This window comes from Hyperoodon ampullatus, assembly GCF_949752795.1.
Source record: "Hyperoodon ampullatus genome assembly, chromosome: 1".
Classification (NCBI taxonomy): Eukaryota; Metazoa; Chordata; class Mammalia; order Artiodactyla; family Ziphiidae; genus Hyperoodon; species Hyperoodon ampullatus.
In genome coordinates this window covers 12,009,389-12,030,293 of record NC_136914.1, presented here as the reverse complement: position 1 = coordinate 12,030,293, position 20,905 = coordinate 12,009,389, and the positions used below count along the sequence as shown (strand labels likewise).

At 37.3% G+C, this 20,905-nt stretch overlaps 1 protein-coding gene across 2 annotated transcripts in view; it reads left to right on the top strand.

Annotated features, from left to right (window-relative positions):
- IL15 (interleukin 15) overlaps positions 1-20,262 on the top strand; it is a gene marked incomplete at both ends in the record, with an annotated part of 59,450 nt that extends 39,188 nt beyond the window's left edge. The window contains 5 exons of one of the 2 annotated variants that reach the window (XM_079716063.1): positions 1,188-1,285; positions 2,611-2,695; positions 7,962-8,006; positions 10,113-10,250; positions 20,152-20,262. In XM_079716063.1, the coding sequence (XP_079572189.1) occupies positions 1,188-1,285; positions 2,611-2,695; positions 7,962-8,006; positions 10,113-10,250; positions 20,152-20,262 (477 nt within the window). Of the gene's footprint in view, positions 1-1,187; positions 1,286-1,857; positions 1,887-2,610; positions 2,696-7,961; positions 8,007-10,112; positions 10,251-20,151 lie in introns of those variants that run through there. The other variant, XM_079716064.1, reaches the window with a different exon arrangement.
- Positions 20,263-20,905: the final 643 nt, after the last annotated feature.

Here is a 20,905-nt window from a genome sequence, read left to right as displayed (position 1 = left end):
GTCTGTTAACACCCTGATGTGCCCTTCATGTTGTTGTAAATGTATTATTTCACTTATCTCACCCTGTTTTGTTCTTTAAGTGTCTATGTACTCAGTAAGTTGTATAGTCTTTAACAGGTCTGGGTGTTATTCATCCCTTCAGTGTAGACTACATGAAGCACAGATTCTTAGAGGTTAAGTGGTTAAGTCAACACTGCTGTCTGAAACTATAAAGGTTTTGACAATGTTAAAGAGGCAGGCAGAGGTATTGAAACTCTGAGAAGTTCTAAGATAAGTGATTTTCCTAAATCACCCAGAAAAATTATTATATATTGACTCTCAGGGTGACATAGAGTATCTTTGGTTGGTTCCATTTCTATCCAATTTTTCTCCAAATGATATTAATTTTTAATTTCATCATCACATGAAATTAATATATAACTAGTACACCTATATTAGTAATTCATGTTACTAATTTGTGTTGTATGAAATATGTTGGACATATTAGGAAAGAAGGATGAAAAGGATGTTAAGGATAATAAAAACAAATTAAGTGGTAATATTAGCATATATGTAAATTAGTAAATATGTATATTTTCTTTAAATTATTGTCATTGAAATGCATCTGGAAAAATATGTATTGAAGAATTTTGTACATAGGAGACAGAGTTGAAGGTAGGGAGGAAAGCAAAAAAAGTAAACTCTAATTTCATTAATTCTGATAAGGAATTCTGAAATCTTGATATATTTACATTTTGGAACCTAAAAATATGATAATTTAAAAATTATTTTAAATCTCTTTTTTTCAATTTTATTAATTTTTTATACAGCAGGTTATTATTAGTTATCCATTTTATACATATTAGTGTATATATGTCAATCCCAATCTCCCAGTTCATCGCACCACCACCACCACCACCCCCGCCACTTTCCCCCCTTGGTGTCCATACATTTGTTCTCTACATTTGTGTCTCTATTTCTGCCCTGCAAACCGGTTCATCTGTACCATTTTTCTAGATTCCACATATATGCGTTAATATACGATATTTGTTTTTCTCTTTCTGACTTACTTCACTCTTATGACAGTCTCTAGATACATCCATGTCTCTACAAATGACCCAATTTTGTTCCTTTTTAACTAAAAAATTTTTAACTAAAAAAGTTTAACTAAAAAGTTTAACCACTTTGTCTATGATTATATTTTTCAGAAACCGTATTTGAGAAGTACTTCCATCCAGTGCTACTTGTGTTTACTTCTGAACAGTCATTTTTTAACTGAGGCTGGCATTCATGTCTTCATTGTGGGGTAATTTTATCTTTCAGCATAAAATCATCATGTTAATAACCATGATCATTGTTCTTCAATATCTTCTCTATTAAATTGGTTTATGTTCAGTTTGCTTAAATCCTTAGGTACTCAGTATTTGGGGTATGATAGAGGACAGATTATGGGAGATTCAGAGGAGGTTTGGTAAACATCCTACAGAGCATTTCTATATTCTTGTAATATTCCAAATGAGTATTATATCCTGCAAATATATTAGACTTCTTGGTATCTAACTAAAATTGGAAGTACACTCTTTATTAATATCCTGTGTGATTTTCACACCAGTAAAAAAAATTAGATATTGAGGGCTCACCCACATCACTTTTTTATCTGTCCCTGGCACTGACTTCTCCTATCCTTTGAGCCTTATGTTAGTTCAGTTTAAAACATTTCTTTCTTTATTGAGGCCTTTTGTTTTTCTTCCTAATAAACTTTCATATTTTTCCATGCCTATTAACTTTTTCTTCTCTGTTAGATGCAACCAATACACTGCACTCACCCAACCTATAGTTATGTAATTTCTCAGTTCAGTTTTACTCTATAATGCCTTCATGCTGTGGGGAACCATAGATTTGTGCAGGTAAATCCTCCTCTCAAAAGAAAAAAATAGTATTGGCTCTCATGCTTCTGTACAGGATCCATCAAGGAGAGACTATTTTTCCTGAAGCTCTAAGAATTATTCTACAGTTACTTGGTCAGTGTATGTGTCTTTTGTCCTGATATTAAGTTACTGTTTTACAAACAATAAGTAAGCTATATGATCTAGTTTTATGACTAGATTAGGCTCAAGTCCATAACGTTTATGGAGAAAGCTGATACAAGGAGCATGCAAGGGGCATGTTTAACCTATTGTAAAGAATATTTACTGTCAAGATCATTACATGAAAAAGATAATTGCTTATTTTAAGAATTTTACCCATTTATTAGACATAAAAGTCTGATGGGACCTCTACTTAAAGAAAAGTAATAATTCATTCAAAAACATTACTGAGCACTGCCACACATCATGCACTGTTTTTATTTCATTGTGATAAATTGCACCAGGTTATTTATAAGTCACGCCTTCAAATTAGGCTTTTCTTTAATGCAGGTTGGTCATCAGGCTAGCCTAAAGCATCAGAGTTGTACTATATGTTCAGTTTTTATATTCATCTACAAGGCTGTCGAATACACAAAGGCAAGGATAGCACTCATCTTTTCACTTGTTGGATTAAAAAAAGTCTTGATTGCTCTTTTGCCTAGAGTATTCATCAAGACAATATTATGTTCATTCAAAATGCTTTGCTCTTTGGTTTTGCTTTCAGTTGTATCAGTGCAGGTCTTCCTAAAACAGAAGCAAACTGGCAGCATGTAATAAGTGATTTGAAAAGAATTGAAGATCTTATTCAAGTGAGTACTCATTTTTCCATAAAATATCTGGTATAATTGCTATGGAGTATGTTATTCCTTGTGTTTTGCTGTCAATCTTAGTGAAATCTCACTTGAAACAAAAATGTTTCTGTAGAATTGGTAAGCCTCGTAGCACCTCAAATGAACTCTTTTATTTAGAATTTTCAGACCCTAATTATCTTTAAAACTCAATATATGAGTGGCCCAGCATGAAGAGCTCTCCATCACCACCCGCCAGAGAGACTCCCTTTTCCTATCCAAGAAACCAGGCGGCTTTGTGGACCTTGTGCGGGGAATGGCCTGACTCAGGGAAGGGCTGTCTGTTCCATGGGCTAGAGAATGCTTCTCCCACCTGGAGACACCAGCTGACCTGGCAGAACCTGTAGAGGGGAGAAATATGGGCTGTACTATTGTGTGGGTGATACAACAGGGACCAGTGAGAGTCCCAGGTCAGCAGGTGTACCAAACCTTTCAAATTAGCACCACAAAGATTCTGAAAACTGAACCGTCATTGGAATCACAGCATGCAAACATAAGTCAGAACCTCTATGCTAAGCCTACACGGGGTGGCTGCATGTTAAAACAGAAGATTTAAATAGGACCAGGGTCTCCTGACATAATAGCCCAAATACCAGAATACAATTGAAAAATCACTTTTAATACCAAGAAGCAGGAAAAATCACAACTTGAAAGAGAAGAGATTCAGAAACAGACTCTGAAACTGAGATGGATTAGATGTTGGAATTATTTGACAAGGATTTTAAAGCAGGTATCATGAAGATGTGCCAGCAAGCAATTACGAATATCCTTGAAACAACTGAAAAAAAAAAAAAAAAAGAAAGTCTTAGCAAAGAAATACAATATGTAAAATGCACCAAATGGAAATTACAGAACTAAGAAATACAACAAGTGGAATATGAAACAAACTGGAGAGGCTCATTAGCAGAAAGAATATGACAAAGGAAAGACAGTCAACTTGAGGCTAGAATAATAGAAACAAAATAGACTGAAAAAAAAGCAAATAAAGCTTCAGGGATCTTTGGGACAGTAAAAGATCCATCATTCCTAGCATTATCATCCTAGAAGGAGAGGAGAAAAAGAATACAAATAAAAGACAGAGATTGGCCAAATTGATAACAAAAGACAAACCAACTTTATGCTGTCTATGAGGAATTCACTTCAAATATACATGTATATACAAATATATACATATTATATATGTGTATATATAATATATACATATATAATATATATATAATATATATAATATGTATATATAATGTATATACAAATATAAACATATAATATGTATACATAATATATACACAAATACATACATATATAATATGTATATATGTAATATATATACAAATCTATACATATATAATATGTATATATATAATGACATAGGTAGGTTGAAATTAAAAGAAGAGAAACCCATGCTGTAGTGGGTTGAATAATGTCCCTCCAAAATTCATGTCCACCTAGGACCTCAGAATGTATCCTTATTTGGAAATGGGATCTTTGCAAATATAATTAGTTAAGGTGAGGTTATAGTGGAGTGGGGTGGTCCCAAATCTAATGACTTGTGTCCTTATAAGAAGAGAACAGGATACATAGACACAGGGAAGAAGGCCGTATGAAAACCGAGGCAGCTACAAGCCAAAGGAGATTGGAATGATACAGATACTAGCCAAGGAAGGCCAAGGATCGCCTGGAGCTGCAAAGGGTTTGAGAGCCATAAGGAAGGACAGTTCTCTAGAGCCTTCAGAGGGAACAGGCCCAATTGACTCCTTGGCTTTGAACTGTAAGTGAATGAATTGTTGTTTGAAGACACTTACTTTGGGGCTTCCCTGGTGGCGCAGTGGTTGAGAGTCCGCCTGCCGATGCAGGGGACACGGGTTTGTGCCCCGGTCTGGGAAGATCCCACATGCCATGGAGCAGCTGGGCCCGTGAGCCATGGCCGCTGAGCCTGCGTGTCCGGAGCCTGTGCACCGCAACAGGAGAGGCCACAACAGTGAGAGGCCCACGTACCGAAAAAAAAAAAAAAGAAGACACTTTGTGATACCTTGCTACAGCAGCTCTAGGAAACTGAGGCACATGCACATAATAATTCACACAATAATTTTAAAAATCAGAAGTGGCTATATTCATATCAGATAATGTAGACTTCACAGCAAATAAAATTACTAGAATCACGAGAGATATTACATCATGGTAAAAGATGAGTCCACCAGGAAAACATAATGATCTTAAATGTGTACCTACCAAACAGCAGAGCCTCAAAATGTAAGAAGCAAAAACTGAAATAGAACTGAAAGGTGAAGCAGACGAATCCATAAATATATTAATAGTTGACTTTAGTACCTCCTCAGTGACAAATAGAACTACTAGACAGAAAATCAGAAAGGATATAGAAGAACTGGATGACACAGTCAACCAACAATATCTCATTTCCATAGAAAAACACTTCATCCAACCACAGTGAATAAACTTTTTTTCAGGCATCACTCACCAAGACTGAACATATCCTGGGCCATAAAACAAACTTTAGCACATTTACCAGAACTGAAATCATGCAGAATATGTTATCCAACCACAGTGGAATCAAGTAGAAGTCAATTACATAAATACAACAGGAAAATCTCCAAACACTTGGAAATTAAATGAGACACTTATAAACATTCCATGGGTCAAAGAGCAGGTCTCAAAGGATATTTAAAAATATAGAACTGAATGGAGACAAATATGCAACATAGGAAGTTTTGTGGGATTTAGCTAAAGCTTTACTTAGTGGGAAATTGATAAAACTAAATGATTACCTTAGAAAAGAGGAAAGATCTCAGTTCACCAATCTAAGTTACTGTCTCAAGAAACTGGGAAAAGAGCAAAATAAGCCCAACACATGCAGAAGGAAGGAAGTAATAAAAAGGAAGGAAGGAAGGAATGAAACTGAAATCAGGAAAACAATAGACAAAAATCAACAAAACATAAAGCTCTTTACTTCGGGAAAAAAATCAATAAAGTCGATAAACCTTTAGAAAACCTGACAAAGATAAAAGAGATGACACATACCATTAGTATCAGGACTGAAATTGGGGTCTTACTACAGACCCTACAACCATTAAAAGGATACTAAAGAAAAACTATGAACAACTTTATTCTCCTAAATTTGATAATTTGGAGGAAATGGACAATTTCCTCAAAAACCACAAACTACCAAAATGTAACAAATGCAAGACCTATTCAGTATTCGAAAATCAATGTAATCCACTATATGGGTAGACTAAAGTAGGAAATCATATGATCATATCAATTGATGCAGAAAAGACATTTAAAAACTGCAGCACCTCTTCAATGATAAACATGATAAACATTTCTCAGCATACAAGGAATAAAGGAGAAGCTCCTTCAGTTTGTTATAGAGCATGTACAGAAAACCTAGAGCTGACGTTAGACTTAATGGGGACTGACTGCTTTTCCCCTAAAATTGGGACCAATGCAAGGATGTCGTTTCTTACCACTCTTATTCAACAAAGTATTGAAACTTTAGCTCAATTGACAAGGCAAGAAAAAAAGAAATAAAAGGCTAAGGCAAGAAAAATAAATAATAAGTATGCATATTAGAAAGGAAGAAATTATAAATCACCCTAAGTCTTTTTTGGAGAGAAAGTACCAATAAATGGCTGTATTTTATTTAGGGAATGCAAATTAAAGCCTCAATGATGTGTCACCTATATGAATATTTAAAATAAAAAATATTGATAATACCAAATGCTGGCAAGGATGTGGAGAAACTGGATCATTTATATATTGCTGGTGAGAATGTAAAATTGTACAGCCACTCTAAAATAGTTTGGCTGTTTCTTATAAAACAAAACACGCATTTGCCATATGATCCAACAGTTACACTCAAACATTTATATCAGAGATATGAAAACATGCATTCACACAAAAACATGCATATGAATGTTAATAGAACTTTATTTATAATAGCTAAAAACTGGAAAGAACCCAAATGTCCTTCAACAGGTCAACAGTTAAGCTTCGGTACATTATATCAAACAATGATAGTGAGCAATAATAAGGAACAAATTACTGATACAACAAGTTGTGTGGATCTCCAGAGTATTATGCTGTGTGAAAAAAAGCCAGTGGGGTATACAAACTGTAGTTCGTCCATACAATGGAATATTACTCAGTGATAAAAAGAAATAAGCTGTTTAGCCATGAAAAGGTATGGAGGAACCTTAAAAGCATATTGCTAAGTGAAAGAAGCCAATCAAAACAGGCTACATACTATTTGATATGATACTATATGATTCCAACTATATGACACTCTGGAAAAGGTTGGATACAATACAACAGGGGATAAGGGAAAGGGAAGGATAAAGAGATGGAGCACAAGTGATTTTTAGGGCAGCGGAACTATTTTGTATGACACTGTAATGATCAACGCACGTCATTATACATTTGTCAAGAGCTATAGGTGTACAACACCAAGAGTGAACCCTAATGGAATCTATGGACTTTAGTTGAAAATGTATCAATATTGACTCATCAATTGTAATAGATGTACCACGCTAATGCGAGATGTTAATAATAGGGGAAACTTGGGAGGGGGCCAAGGGGCCATATGGGAACTTTCTGTACTTTCTGCTCATGTTCTGTAAACCTACGACTGCTTAAAAAATAAAGTCTATTAAGTTTTTTAATAAGCCTATTTCAAAAGGTTACATGCTGTATGACTCCATTTATATAACATTCTTGAAACGAGGTCATAGGAATGGAGAGCAGAGAAGTGGTTGCTGGGGATTAGATGGATGGTAGAAGGTGGGAGGAGCATATCTGGAGGAAGTTGATTGTGGCTGTACAGCAGTAGCAGGAGGATTCTGTATCTTAACTGTGGTAGTGGTTACATGAATTGACACCTCTGATAAAATAGCATGGAACTACACACACACGCACACACACACACTAGTGCACATAAAACTGGTGAAATCTGAACAAAGTGGGTGGATTGCATCCATGTCAATTTCCTGGTTGTGCTATTGTCCTGTATTATGCAGGACCTCAACACTGTAGGAAACGGTGAAGGCACACACAGGATTTGCCTGTATTTTCTCTTACAATTTCATATGAATCTAAGATTATCTCAAAATAAAGAATTTCATTGAAAAAAGTTTTAGTGTTTTCAGTAGGTTGTTCTCATTATATCTAAAGCAGGGATCGTTTTTCATATTACCGAATTTTGTTTCCATTTCAGTCTATACATATGGATGCCACTTTATATACTGAAAGCAATGCTCATGTGAGTATAGTTTGTTTTCAATATTGCTATATTTTCCAATTTTCAAAGGTCTAAGAAGTATATTTTCATAAAGTTACTGGACGGTGTATAGTTTTAAAATCTAACTTGTGGCATGTTCTTACGACATATGGTCAATGAATTTTATATGTAATTGTTGAGTTTATAGGACTTGGGGAGAAAGAGCTACATAGATGCTGTTTTCATTGTAGCATCATTGCCGAATCAAAACATAAACTTTTCCCATCAATGTCAAACAAAATATAGTATATATTTCTGTGATGCAATTAAATCATGATGCTCTTTTCATTGTAGCATCATTGCCGAATCAAAACATAAACGTTTCCCATCAATGTCAAGCAAAATATAGTATATATTTCTGTGATGCAATTAAATCATGATGCAGTTAAATTCAAGAATCAAGTTAACTCAGGCAATTTAAAAGTATCCAATATACCAGTTGTTTCCACTGCTGTAGCATATTATCACTTTTAATCATATTTTTTACAAATTGTTTAAATACATTCATGCTCTACATTTTGCCCGAATCTTTACAGTTGTCAAAAAGGGATTCTGACTGGTTACTCTCTATGTCAGAAAAAAAAATAAACACAACCCACAAAGTCTATCAGAATTCAAAACTGATCTTGAACTTGTTTCATTAATATGCTGCTGACGTTGCCTTAGTCATATAGGATTTCAGCTGAGTTGCTAGTCTTTTCCCTCTGAATTGGCTACAAAAAACCAAGAAACAAATCCCTGACATCTTCACTTCATGAAAAACAAACTGTGTTTTGTGCATTCAGAACAGTGAGTCCTCTCTCTATTATTCCTTAAGTAGAATTTCTCTGCAATAGAAGGTTTTCCTCTATCAAGACTTTCTAAGCATTGGAAAGAAGCCACAGCCAGAAACTAGAAAGAACAGATATCCATCACTCACTTGGATAGTGCTGCTGTGCTAGAAATTGTTTCCCTCTTTTGGCTTCAGCATGTTTTCCACTTTACTTTGCATTTTCTTCAAAGTAGAAAGCAGTCAGTTAACCACCAGCACTCCGAATCCTGAGATTGCTTTTTTTGTAAGAAGATAACCTCGCAACCCGTGGGTTGTAGAAAGTAGTTGAGATTGGAATTTAAACCCTGACTCAGCCACTTGCAAGCTTTGTTACCTTGGAAGATACTAAATATTTCTGAACCTCAGTTTTATTATTTATTTTATTTTATTTATTATTTAGTTTCTTATCGACATGGTGACAGCATTTATTACCCTTTCAATCCGGAGAAGCTGCTGTGGGGGAATAAGGAATATGGCCAGTCCCAGGGGCGTGGCTCTCATCCTTCCTTCCTTCTTCCTTCCTTCCTTCCTTCCTTCCTTCCTTCCTTCTGTAAGCACCTGTTAAGTGCTTGCAGAGTCCCAGGCACTATACATGGCATTTAGAACAGGAAATCAGACACGTCGTGGTCAAATTCCCACATGCTCATTAAATGCTTCTTTTATTTGAAGTTTAAGTTTTTGTTAAAGTAATCCTCTTGGGAAATGTATTTTTGTGGGACCTGAAAGGTACCTTTCTGATATGGCCAGCCTGTGAATAGACCATACACCTGCTTTGATTTTTCTAAGAAATTTCTTGGAATCACGTCTGCCTCTGGAACTTTGGAACTTGCAGGAATAGTATGATTAGCAGCCACCACTGTTTAAAATGTTAACAATATGATCTGATTCTAAGAAATTCTTCCATATGCACCATCTCTTTTAATGTTCTGAGAGTCTTAGGTCAGTATTATCCGCCCTTTACACAGAGGAAATGTGCTTAGTGAGGAAAAAGTGGCCTGTTATTTCCACATTTTCTAGTTTTATCTACTTTCTTCTATACAGTATCACCATCCTTCCTGTTTTGTTCTCAATTTGTTTTGGTTTTGATTTCAAAGCCAAAAGAGAAGAAAAAAATCAAGCTGCTTCCTCTGTAAAACTTTTTAGGGGTATTGTGTTTCTTTATAAAATAGCTGGATTGACTTTTAAAAAAATCAAAATTACATCTGTGTGAAACTAATAATGGGAAAATAATTGTCTTTTTTTTTCTTTTTCAAAATGGTTCTTTGTATCCCTTTTAGCCCAGTTGCAAAGTAACAGCGATGAAATGCTTTCTCCTGGAGTTACATGTTATTTTGCATGAGTCCAGAAATTCCGACATTAATGATACAGTAGAAAACCTTATCATCCTAGCAAACAGCAGTTTATCTTCCATTGAGGTGAGTTATCCAATAGTTATGCAGAGCTACATTGGATGCTCTTGGCTTGATTGGGAGAAATCATTAGCTGGATGGGATGTAATGGGCAAGGAGACCCTCTGAAGGGGCACTTGGGAAAGTGAGTTAATTCCAGTGGAGTGGCATCCAGAAGCAGCACCATCACTAGTGTGCACACACTCCTAAACTGTTTATTGATTTATTCATTCAACAAACATTGACTGCATGCTCTAGGCCATGTACCTTAGTGCTGGAATGACAAGGGTGAACCAGACAGTCAGGTCACTGACCTCAAGGTGTTGATCATTAGGTGCAGTGGATAGACATTAATCTAATTACATAATTGATGAGCATCCATAGTAGTAATCCACATTTACTTGGCTTATTACTCTGTGCCAGATACTGTTCTTCAAGGGTTAGATGGTAATTTGTTGAATTCTCGCAATCAATCTGTGAGATAGTTATCACTATTTCTGTTTAAGGTTGAAGGAATTGGGGCTCTTGGGGCTTGAATCTCTTCCTCCAATTCACACAGCTAGTAAAATGGGGAGCCAGGAGTCCCTGAGCAGTTTTACTCCAGAGTCTGCCTTCTTATCTACTCAAAGAATAAATGCTGCAAAAGGATAATAATAAAAATATTAATAATTGGAGTATAATTTGGGCCATCCCAGGCAACAGGAGCAATATAGGCCTCCAGGAGAGCAAATACCAGGGACCCCCTGGGGCATTGGCTATGCAAAGGCCCTACAAAGGATTATGGCTTTCAGGGCAAAACACTAGTGGCCAAAGCAAGGTGATTAGAAAAAGTTTTATAAACCAAAGAGGTATAATCATAATTTTTTCATTTCACAAATACTTTTTGGGCCCCATTGTAGGCCCTCAAGATAACAGAAGTGAAAAAACGCGCATAGTTCCTGCTCTTACGGAAGGAAGAAGCATACAGAAATCAATCAATAAGCAAATGAATAATAAGTCAGGTGTTTATTAAGTGGAAGGACAAAAAAAAAAAGAGGCAGGTAAGGCGACTGGGAATCTACTCTAGAGAAGGTTTACCTACTCAGCTGACATTTGGCAAAGGCGTGAGAGGGAAAGAGCTTTAAGGATGCCGGGGAAAGTATGTTCATGCAGAGGCAACTGAAAGAGCAGACGCCCCGAGCTAGTGTGGCTGGACACCTTGGATTTTCCCTAAAAGTGCCAGGTGCTTCAGTGTCACTGTGTCAGTGATGTTACCTCTTTATAACCGCAGCCACTCCCCCACCTCAGCACGCCCCACCCCCTTCTCTGTATGTCCCTCTATCTTAAATACTACATATCTTACTTGATGGATATTGTCTGTTTTTTCCTACTAGAATGGCAGCTTCAGAGGGGGAGGGTTTTTTGTTTGTTTGTATCCCAACTCCCAGAACAATGCTTGGCATCTACTAGATTCTCGATCTATTTCTGAAATGAATATATTAATGTTTAAAATACTCTTGTGATATGTTATCTCTCTGTTATTGGTTGAAAAACTGACCCATGCAACACATAACTCACAGCAGTGTCAATGGGGAACACTTTAATGTGCATTTTTATAGTCACCCTCATCATGACATAGTGTGGCCGGACTGCACAGTCAGAAGACCTAAACGCAGAGCATTTCATTGATTATGTCAAATGAAATGAGTCATTTAATATCTCTACCTTCCTATCTGGCATAACTATTTTCAGGATCAAATAGGACAGCATTATATGGAATATGATAGCACCTAGCATAGAGTATGTGCTTGATAACCACTGGTGAATCTGAATTTTAAATGCTTCATGGATGGAAAATCTAATTTTGAATTTTGCTGGTACAGCTTTCATGGTTGAGATGATCCCTGAAAAGTTTAACTTTAATTGCTACATTTGCAATATTCTAGTTATTCATGAAACTTTATTTTTTTATTTCTTATTTTTTTCAACATCTTTATTGGAGTATAATTGCTTTACAATGGTGTGTTAGTTTCTGCTTTATAACAAAGTGAATCAGCTATACATAAACATATATCTCCACATCTCCTCCCTCTTGCGTCTCCCTCCCATTCTCCCTATCCCACCCCTCTAGGTGGTCACAAAGTACCGAGCTGATCTCCCTGTGCTATGCAGCTGCTTCCCACTAGCTATCTATTTTACATTTGGCCACTCTCTCACTTCATCCCAGCTTACCCTTCCCACTCCCCGTGTCCTGAAGTCCATTCTCTATATCTGTGTCTTCATTCCTGCCCTGCCCCTAGGTTCTTCAGAACCTTTTTTTTTTTTTTTTTTAGATTCCATGTACATGTGTTAGCATATGGTATTTGTTTTTCTCTTTCTGACTTACTTCACTCTGTATAACAGACTCTAGGTCCATCTACCTCACTGCAAATAACTCAATGTCATTTCTTTTTATGGCTGAGTAATATTGCATTGTATATGTGTGCCACATCTTCTTTATCCATTCATCTGTCGATGGACACTTAGGTTGCTTCCATGTCCTTTCTATTGTAAATAGTGCTGCAATGAACATTGAGGTACATGACTCTTTTTGAATTATGGTTTTCTCAGGGTATATGCCCTGAGTAGTGGGACTGCTGGGTCATATGGTACTTCTGCTTTTAAAGGAACTTCCATACTGTTCTACATAGCGGCTGTATCAATTTACATCCCCACCAACTGTGCAAGAGGGTTCCGTTTCTCCACACCCTCTCCAGCATTTATTGTTTGTAGATTTTTTGATGATGGGCATAATGACTGGTGTGAGGTGACACCTCATTGCAGTTTTGATTTGCATTTCTCTAAAGATTAGTGATATTGAGCATCCTTTCATGTGTTTGTTGGCAATCTGTACATTTTCTTTGGAGAAATGTCTATTTAGGTCTTCTGCCCATTTTTGGATTGGATTGATTGTCTTTTTGATATTGAACAGCATCAGCTGCTTGTAAATTTTGGAGATTAATCCTTTGTCAGTTGCTTCATTTGCAAATATTTTTCCCATTCTGAAGGTTGTCTTTTCATCTTGTTTATGTTTTCCTTTGCTGTGCAAAAGCTTTTAAGTTTCATTAGGTCCCATTTGTTTATTTTTGTTTTTATTTGCATTTCTCTAGGAGGTGGGTCAAAAAGGATCTTGCTGTGATTTATGTCATAGAGTGTTATGCCTATGCTTTCCTCTAGCTCTCCAGTTTTCCCAGCACCACTTATTGAAGATAATGTCTTTTCTCCATTGTATATTCTTGCCTCCTTTATCAAAAATAGGGTGACCATATGTGTGGGTTTATCTCTGGGCTTTCTATCCTGTTCCATTGATCTATATTTCTGTTTTTGTGCAAGTACCATACTGTCTTGATTACTGTAGCTTTGTAGTATTGTCTGAAGTCTGGGAGCCTGATTCTTCCAGCTCTGTTTTTCTTTCTCTAGATTGCTTTGGCTATTCGGGATCTTTTGTGTTTCCAAACAAATTGGGAAATTTTTGGTTCTAGTTCTGTGAAAAATGCCATTGGTAGTTTGATAGGGATGGCATTGAATCTGTAGATTGCTTTGGGTAGTATAGTCATTTTCTCAATGTTGATTCTTCCAATCCAAGGACACGGTATATCTCTCCATCTATTTGTATCATGTTTAATTTCTTTCATCAGTGTCTTATAATTTTCTGCATACAGGTCTTTTGTCTCCTTAGGTAGGTTTATTCCTAGGTATTTTATTCTTTTTGTTTCAATGGTAAATGGGCATGTTTCCTTAATTTCTCTTTCAGATTTTTCACCATTACTGTATAGGAATGCAAGAGATTTCTGTGCATTAATTTTGTATCCTGCTACTTTACCAGATTCATTGATTAGCTCTCGTAGTTTTCTGGTAGCGTCTTTAGGACTCTCTATGTATAGTATTATGTCATCTGCAAACAGTGAAAGCTTTACTTCTCTTTTCTGATTTGGATTCCTTTTATTTTTTTTTCTTCTTGATTGCTGTGGCTAAAACTTCCAAAACTATGTTGAATAATAGTGATGAGAGTGGACAGCCTTGTCTTGTTCCTGATCTTAGAGGAAATGGTTTCAGTTTTTCACCATTAAGAACAATGTTGGCTGTAGGTTTGTCATAAATGGCCTTTATTATGTTGAGGTAACTTCGCTCTATGCCTGCTTTCTGGAGAGTTTTTATCATAAATGGGTGCTGAATTTTGTCAAAAGCTTTTTCTGCATCTATTGGGATGATCATATTGTTTTTCTCCTTCAATTTGTTATTATGGTTTATCACATTGATTGATTTGCATATATTGAAGAATGCTTGCATTCCAGGGATAAACCCCACTTGATCATGGTGTATGATCCTTTTAATGTGCTATTGGATTCTGTTTGCTAGTATCTGGTTGAGGATTTTTGCATGTATGTTCATCAGTGATATTAGCCTGTAGTTTTCTCTCTTTGTGACATCTTTGTCTGCTTTTGGTATCAGGGTGATGATGGCCTCATAGAATGAGTTTGGGAGTGTTCCTCCCTCTGCTATATTTTGGAGGAGTTTGAGATGGATAGGTGTTAGCTCTTCTCTAAATGTTTGACAGAATTTGCCCATGAAGCCATCTGGTCCTGAGCTTTTGTTTTTTGGAAGATTTTTAATCACAGTTTCAATTTCAGTGCTTGAGATTGATCTGTTTATGTTTTCTATTTCTTACTGATTCAGTCTCAGAAGGTTGTGTTGTTCTAAGAATTTGTCCATTTCTTCCACATTGTCCATTTTGTTGGTACATAGTTGCTAGTAGTAATCTCTTATGACCCTTCATATTTCTGCAGTGTCAGCTGTTACTCCTCCTTTTTCATTTCTAATTCTATTTGTTTGAGTCTTATCCCTTTCTTTCTAGATGAGTCTGGCTAATGATTTATCAACTTTGTTTATCTCCTCAAAGAACCAACTTTTAGGTTTATTGATCTTTGCTATTATTTCCTTCATTTCTTTTTCATTTATTTCTGATCTGATCTTTATGATTTCTTTCCTTCTGCTAACTTTAGGTTTTTTTGTTCTTCTTTCTAATTGCTTTAAGTGTAAGGTTAGGTTGTTTGTTTGAGATTTTTCTTGTTCTTTGAGGTAGGATTGTATTGCTATAAACTTCCCTCTTAGAGCTGCTTTTGCTGCATCCCATAAGTTTGGGTCATTGTGTTTTCATTGTCATTTGTTTCTAGGTATTTTTTGATTTCCTCTTTGAGTTCTACAGTGATCTTTTGGTTATTTAGTAGTGTATTGTTTAGCCTCCATTTTTTTGTAATTTTTTTACAGTTTTTTTCCTGTAGTTGACATCAAGTCTCACAGCATTGTAGTTGGAAAAAGATACTTGATATGTTTTCCATTTTCTTAAATTTATCAAGGCTTCATTTATGACCCAAGATATGACATATCCTGGAGAATGTTCCATGAGCACTTGAGAAGAAAGTGTATTCTGTTGTTTTTGTATGAAATGTCCTATAAATATCAATTAAGTCCATCTTGTTTAATGTATCATTTAATGCTTGTGTTTCCTTATTTATTTTCATTTTGGATGATCTGTCCATTGGTGAAAGTGGGGTGTTAAAGTCTCCTACTATGAATGTGTTACTGTCAATTTCCCCTTTTATGGCTGTTAGCATTTCCCTTATGTATTGAGGTGCTCCTGTGTTGGGTGCATAAATATTTACAATTGTTATATCTTCTTCTTGGATTGATCCCTTGATCATTATGTAGTGTCCTTCTTTGTCTCTTATAATAATCTTTATTTTAAAGTCTATTTCATCTGATATGAGAATTGCTACACCCTCTTTCTTTTGATTTCCATTTGCATGGAATATCTTTTTCCATCCCCTCACGTTCAGTCTGTATGTGTCCCTAGGTCTGAAGTGGGTCTCTTGTACACAGCATATATATGGGTCTTGCTTTTGTATTCATTCAGCCAGTCTGTGTCTTTTGGTTGGAGCATTTAATCCATTTACATTTAAGGTAGTTATCAATATCTGTGTTCCTATTACCATTTTCTTAATTGTTTTGAGTTTGTTATTGTAGGTCTTTTCCTTCTCTTGTGTTTCCTGCCTAGAGAAGTTCTTTTAGCATTTGTTGTAAAGCTGGTTTCGTGGTGCTGAATTCTCTTAGCTTTTGCTTCTCTCTAAAGGTTTTAATTTCTCCATCGAATCTGAATGAGATCCTTGCTGCATAGATTAATCTTGGTTGTAAATTTTTCCCTTTCATCATTTTAAATATGTCCTGCCATTCCCTCCTAGCTTGCAGAGTTTCTGCTGAAACATCAGCTGTTAACCTTATGGGGATTCCCTTGTATGTTATTTGCTGTTTTTCCCTTGATGCTTTTAATATTTTTTCTTTCTATTTAATTTTTGAAAGTTTTCTTAATATGTGTCTTGGCATGTTTCTCCTTGGATTTATCCTGTGTGGGATTCTCTGTGCTTCTTGGACTTGATTAACTATTTCCTTTCCCATATTAGGGAAGTTTTCAACTGTAATCTCTTCAAATATTTTCTCAGTCCCTGTCTTTTTCTCTTCTTCTTCTGGGACCCCTGTAATTCGAATGTTGGTGCATTTAATACTGTCCCAGAGGTCTCTGACACTGTCCTCAATTCTTTTTATTCTTTTTTCTTTAGTCTGCTCTGTGGTAGTTATTTTCACTATTTTATCTTCCAGGTCACTTATCTGTTCTTCTGCCTCAGCTATTCTGCTATTGATTCCTTCTAGAGAATTTTTAATTTCATTTATTGTGTTGTTCATCATTGTTTGCTTTTTAGTTCTCCTAGGCCCTTGTTAAACATTTCTTGTATTTTCTCCATTCTATTTCCAAGATTTTGGATCATCTTTACTCTCATTCATTACTCTAAATTCTTTTTCAGGTAGACTGCTTCTTTCCTCTTCATTTGTTTGGTCTGGTGGGTTTTAATCTTGCTCCTTCATCTGCTGTGTGTTTCTCTGTCTTCTCATTTTGCTTAACTTACTGTGTTTGGGGTCTTCTTTTCACAGGCTCCAGGTTTGTCGTTCCAGTTGTTTTTGGTGTCTGCTCCCAGTGCATAAGGTTGATTCAGTGGGTTTTGTAGGCTTCCTGGTGGAGGGGACTGGTGCCTGTGTTCTGGTGAATGAGTCTGAATCTTGTCTTTCTGGTGGGCAGGACAGCACCTGGTGGTATGTTTTGGGGTGTCTGTGACCTTATTATTATTTTAGGCAGCCTCTCTGCTAATGGGTGGGGTTGTGTTCCTGTCTTGCTACTTGTTTGGCATAGGGTGTCCATCACTCTAGTTTGCTGCTCATTGAGTGGAGCTGGGTCTTATTGTTGAGATGGAGATCTCTTGGAGAGTTTTCGCTATTAGATACTACATGGAGCTAGGAGGTCTTTGGTGGACCAGTGCCCTGAACTCAGCCCTCCCACCTCAGAGGCACAGGCCTGACTCCTGGCTGGAGCATGAAGACCCTGTCAGCCACACGGCTCAGAAGAAGATGGAGAAAAAAAGAGAGAAAGAAAGAAAGAAAAAGTAAAATAAACTAAAAAGTTATTAAAATAAAAAAATTTTTAATAAAACATTTGAAAACTAATTTAAAAAAGAAAGAAAGAAAGAAGAGAGGTTCCAAACCAAAAAACAAATCCACCAATGAAAACAAGCACTAAAAACTATTCTAAAAAGACCCAAAAACCAAAAGAAAATGGAGAGCCAGAACCCTAGGACAAATGGTAAAAGCAAAAATATACAGACAAAATCACACAAAGACACATACACACTCACAAAAGAGAAAAACAAAAAAAAAGTATATATATTAAAAAAAAGGAAGAGAGCAACCAAATCAATAAACAAATCTACCAGTGATAATAAACTCTAAATACTAAAGTAAGATAAACGTAAAACTAGAAACAAATTAGATGCAGAAAGCAAACCACAGGTCTACAGTTGCCCAACGTCCACCACCTCAATTTTGGGATGATTCGTTGTCTATTCAGGTATTCCAGAGATGCAGCATACATCAAGGTGATTGTGGAGGTTTAATCCGCTGCTCCTGAGGCTGCTGGGAGAGATTTCCCTTTCTCTTCTTTGTTTGCACAGCTCCCGGGGTTCAGCTTTGGATTTGGCCCTGCCCCTTCCTACAGTCACCTGAGGGTGTCAGTTCTTTGCTCAGGTAGGGTGGGGTTAAAGGAGCAGCTGATTAGTGGGCTCTGGCTCACTCAGGCCGAGGGGAGGGAGGGGTACGGAATGCGGGGCGAGCCTGCGGTGGCAGAGGCCTACATGACATTGTAACAGCCTGAGGTGGGCCATGTGTTCTCCCGGGGAAGTTGTCCCTGGATGACGGGACCCTGGCAGTGGCGGGCTGCACAGGCTCCCGGGAAGGGAGGTGTGGATAGTGACCTGTGCTTGTACACAGGCTTCTTGGTGGCTGCAGGAGAAGCCTTAACATCTCATGCCTGTCTCTGGTGTCCACACTGATAGCTGTGGCTAGCACCCATCTCTGGAGCTCGTTTAGACAGTGCTCTGAATCCCCTCTCCTCACGCACCCCAAAACAATGGTCTCTTGCCTCTTTGGCAGTTCCAGACATTTTCCCAGACTCCCTCCCAGCTAGCTGTGGTGCACTAGCCCCCTTCAGGCTGTGTTCATGCAGCCAACCCCAATCCTCACCCTGGGGTCTGACCTCCGATGCTGGAGCCTCAGCTCCCAGCCCCCACCTGCCCTGGCAGGTGAGCAGACAAGCCTCTCGGGCTGGTGAGTGCTGGTCAGCACCAATCCTCTGTGCGGGAATCTCTCTGCTTTGCCCTCTGCACCCCTGTTGCTGTGCTGTCCTCCTTGGCTCCAATGCTTACCCCCTGCATCCCCTCATTTCCGCCAGTAAGGGACTTCCTAGTGTTTGGAAACTTTTTCTCCTTCAGAGCTCCTTCCCAGAGGTGCAGGTCCCATCCCTATTCTTTTGTCTCTGTTTTTTCTTTTGCCCTACCCACGTATGTGGGGAGTTTCTTGCCTTTTGGGAAGTCTGAGGTCTTCTGCCAGAGTTCAGTTGGTGTTCTGTAGGATCTGTTCCACATGTAGATGTATTTCTGATGTATTTGTGGGGAGGAAGGTGATCTCCATGTGTTACTCCTCAGCCATCTTGAAGGTCTCTCTGAAACTGTTTAAATTACTATAATTTGTGGTATTCATCGAAATAGTTGAATTCAACCAATAATAATTGGGTGAATATTATGTGCCAGGCCCTATGCTAAATGCTAGGGGAGCAAAAATACATAGCCTTGCCTTCCTGGAAAAACCAAGAGAATAGTGGTATGAGAAGCATAAAGCTCCATAATATCAATATAATACATGATGTGATATAAGAGAGAGTCTAAACAAGAGGCTCTGAGAATGTAGAGAAGGGACATTTAGTGCAGCCCCAGGAGCTCCCAGGTTCAGAAAAGCTTTCCTAACGGAAACAGTGCCTGAATGATCTTAAGTGTGAGTGGTAGTAGCTAAAATAGAAGTGTGGAACAGTCAGAGAGAAAAGCAAAGACAGCGAGGCACCTAATAGCCTGATGTATGTATGGGAGCTAAAGGTGTGAGCCCAGTGTTCCTAGGGCATATCTTTGAGCTGTGGAAAACATGAAAGAAATAGGTAAGGAACCGCTCAAGGAGGGCCTGCATGCCATGCAGGGAAGCATGGACTTCATGCTGGGGTAGATGACCAGAAACTTTTGAAGGACTCTAAGCAGAAGTTCATGGTTCAATAGTTTTTTTTTTTCAATTTTTTTTCATTGTCCTTAATTCACTCTAGGAAAAATCAGCCCTTATCAAATCTCCCATAGTTCTTCCTAATATGGTAATTAATCTACCAACGAATTTATGTCTCAAGACTTCACCATATGGTTCAAATGATATGATATTTGCAGGAAAGGCATATTTTAGACTTTCCAATCTAATCCTTTCTTTTTATTTGCAGTATAAAACTGAATCAGGATGCAAAGAATGTGAGGAGCTGGAGGAAAAAAATATTAAAGAATTTTTGAAGAGTTTTGTACATATTGTGCAAATGTTCATCAACCCTTCTTGATTGCAACTAATCCTTTTCAGCATTTCTATTATTAACAAACAGCTCCCCACTGCTTAGAGGCAACAACGAAACACTCAGCATTTCAAATATGCTGCCAAAATAAATTCTTCTGGCAAGAGGATGATCAGGATCTTTGATCAGATGAACTCACAGAAATGAAGGCCGAACAATGGCATTGAGTACCATGGTGTCTATGAACGAAGGACTTATTTTATTCATTTATTTTTAATTTATTATTGAGATTGTACATATTTGTAGCATAATGTAAATTTTGAATAAAATTGTGTACATATTTTATCTTTTGAAATTGCACTGATATTTTATGTCATAAGAAAATAGAGGGTGTTTGGTTCAAGGGTGATAGTCAAATTATTTAACAACCACTGGGGCTGGGCACCACTGCTGTAGGTAAAGAGGATGCCCCAACCAATGTGGAAATTGACTACCAGCCTTCCTTTGCTTCTCCTCTAGGTGTAGCACTTGGAGGGAGAATTGACTACCAACGAGAAAGGAGGAACTAGATGTGAAACCAGTAATTTCGTTATTGATATATAACGTGCTTGTTATGAGAGAGAGAATTTGCAAGTACCCAGCATGGAATGCACATCAGTCCATCTCAGGTGGGGATGGCAATAATAAACCT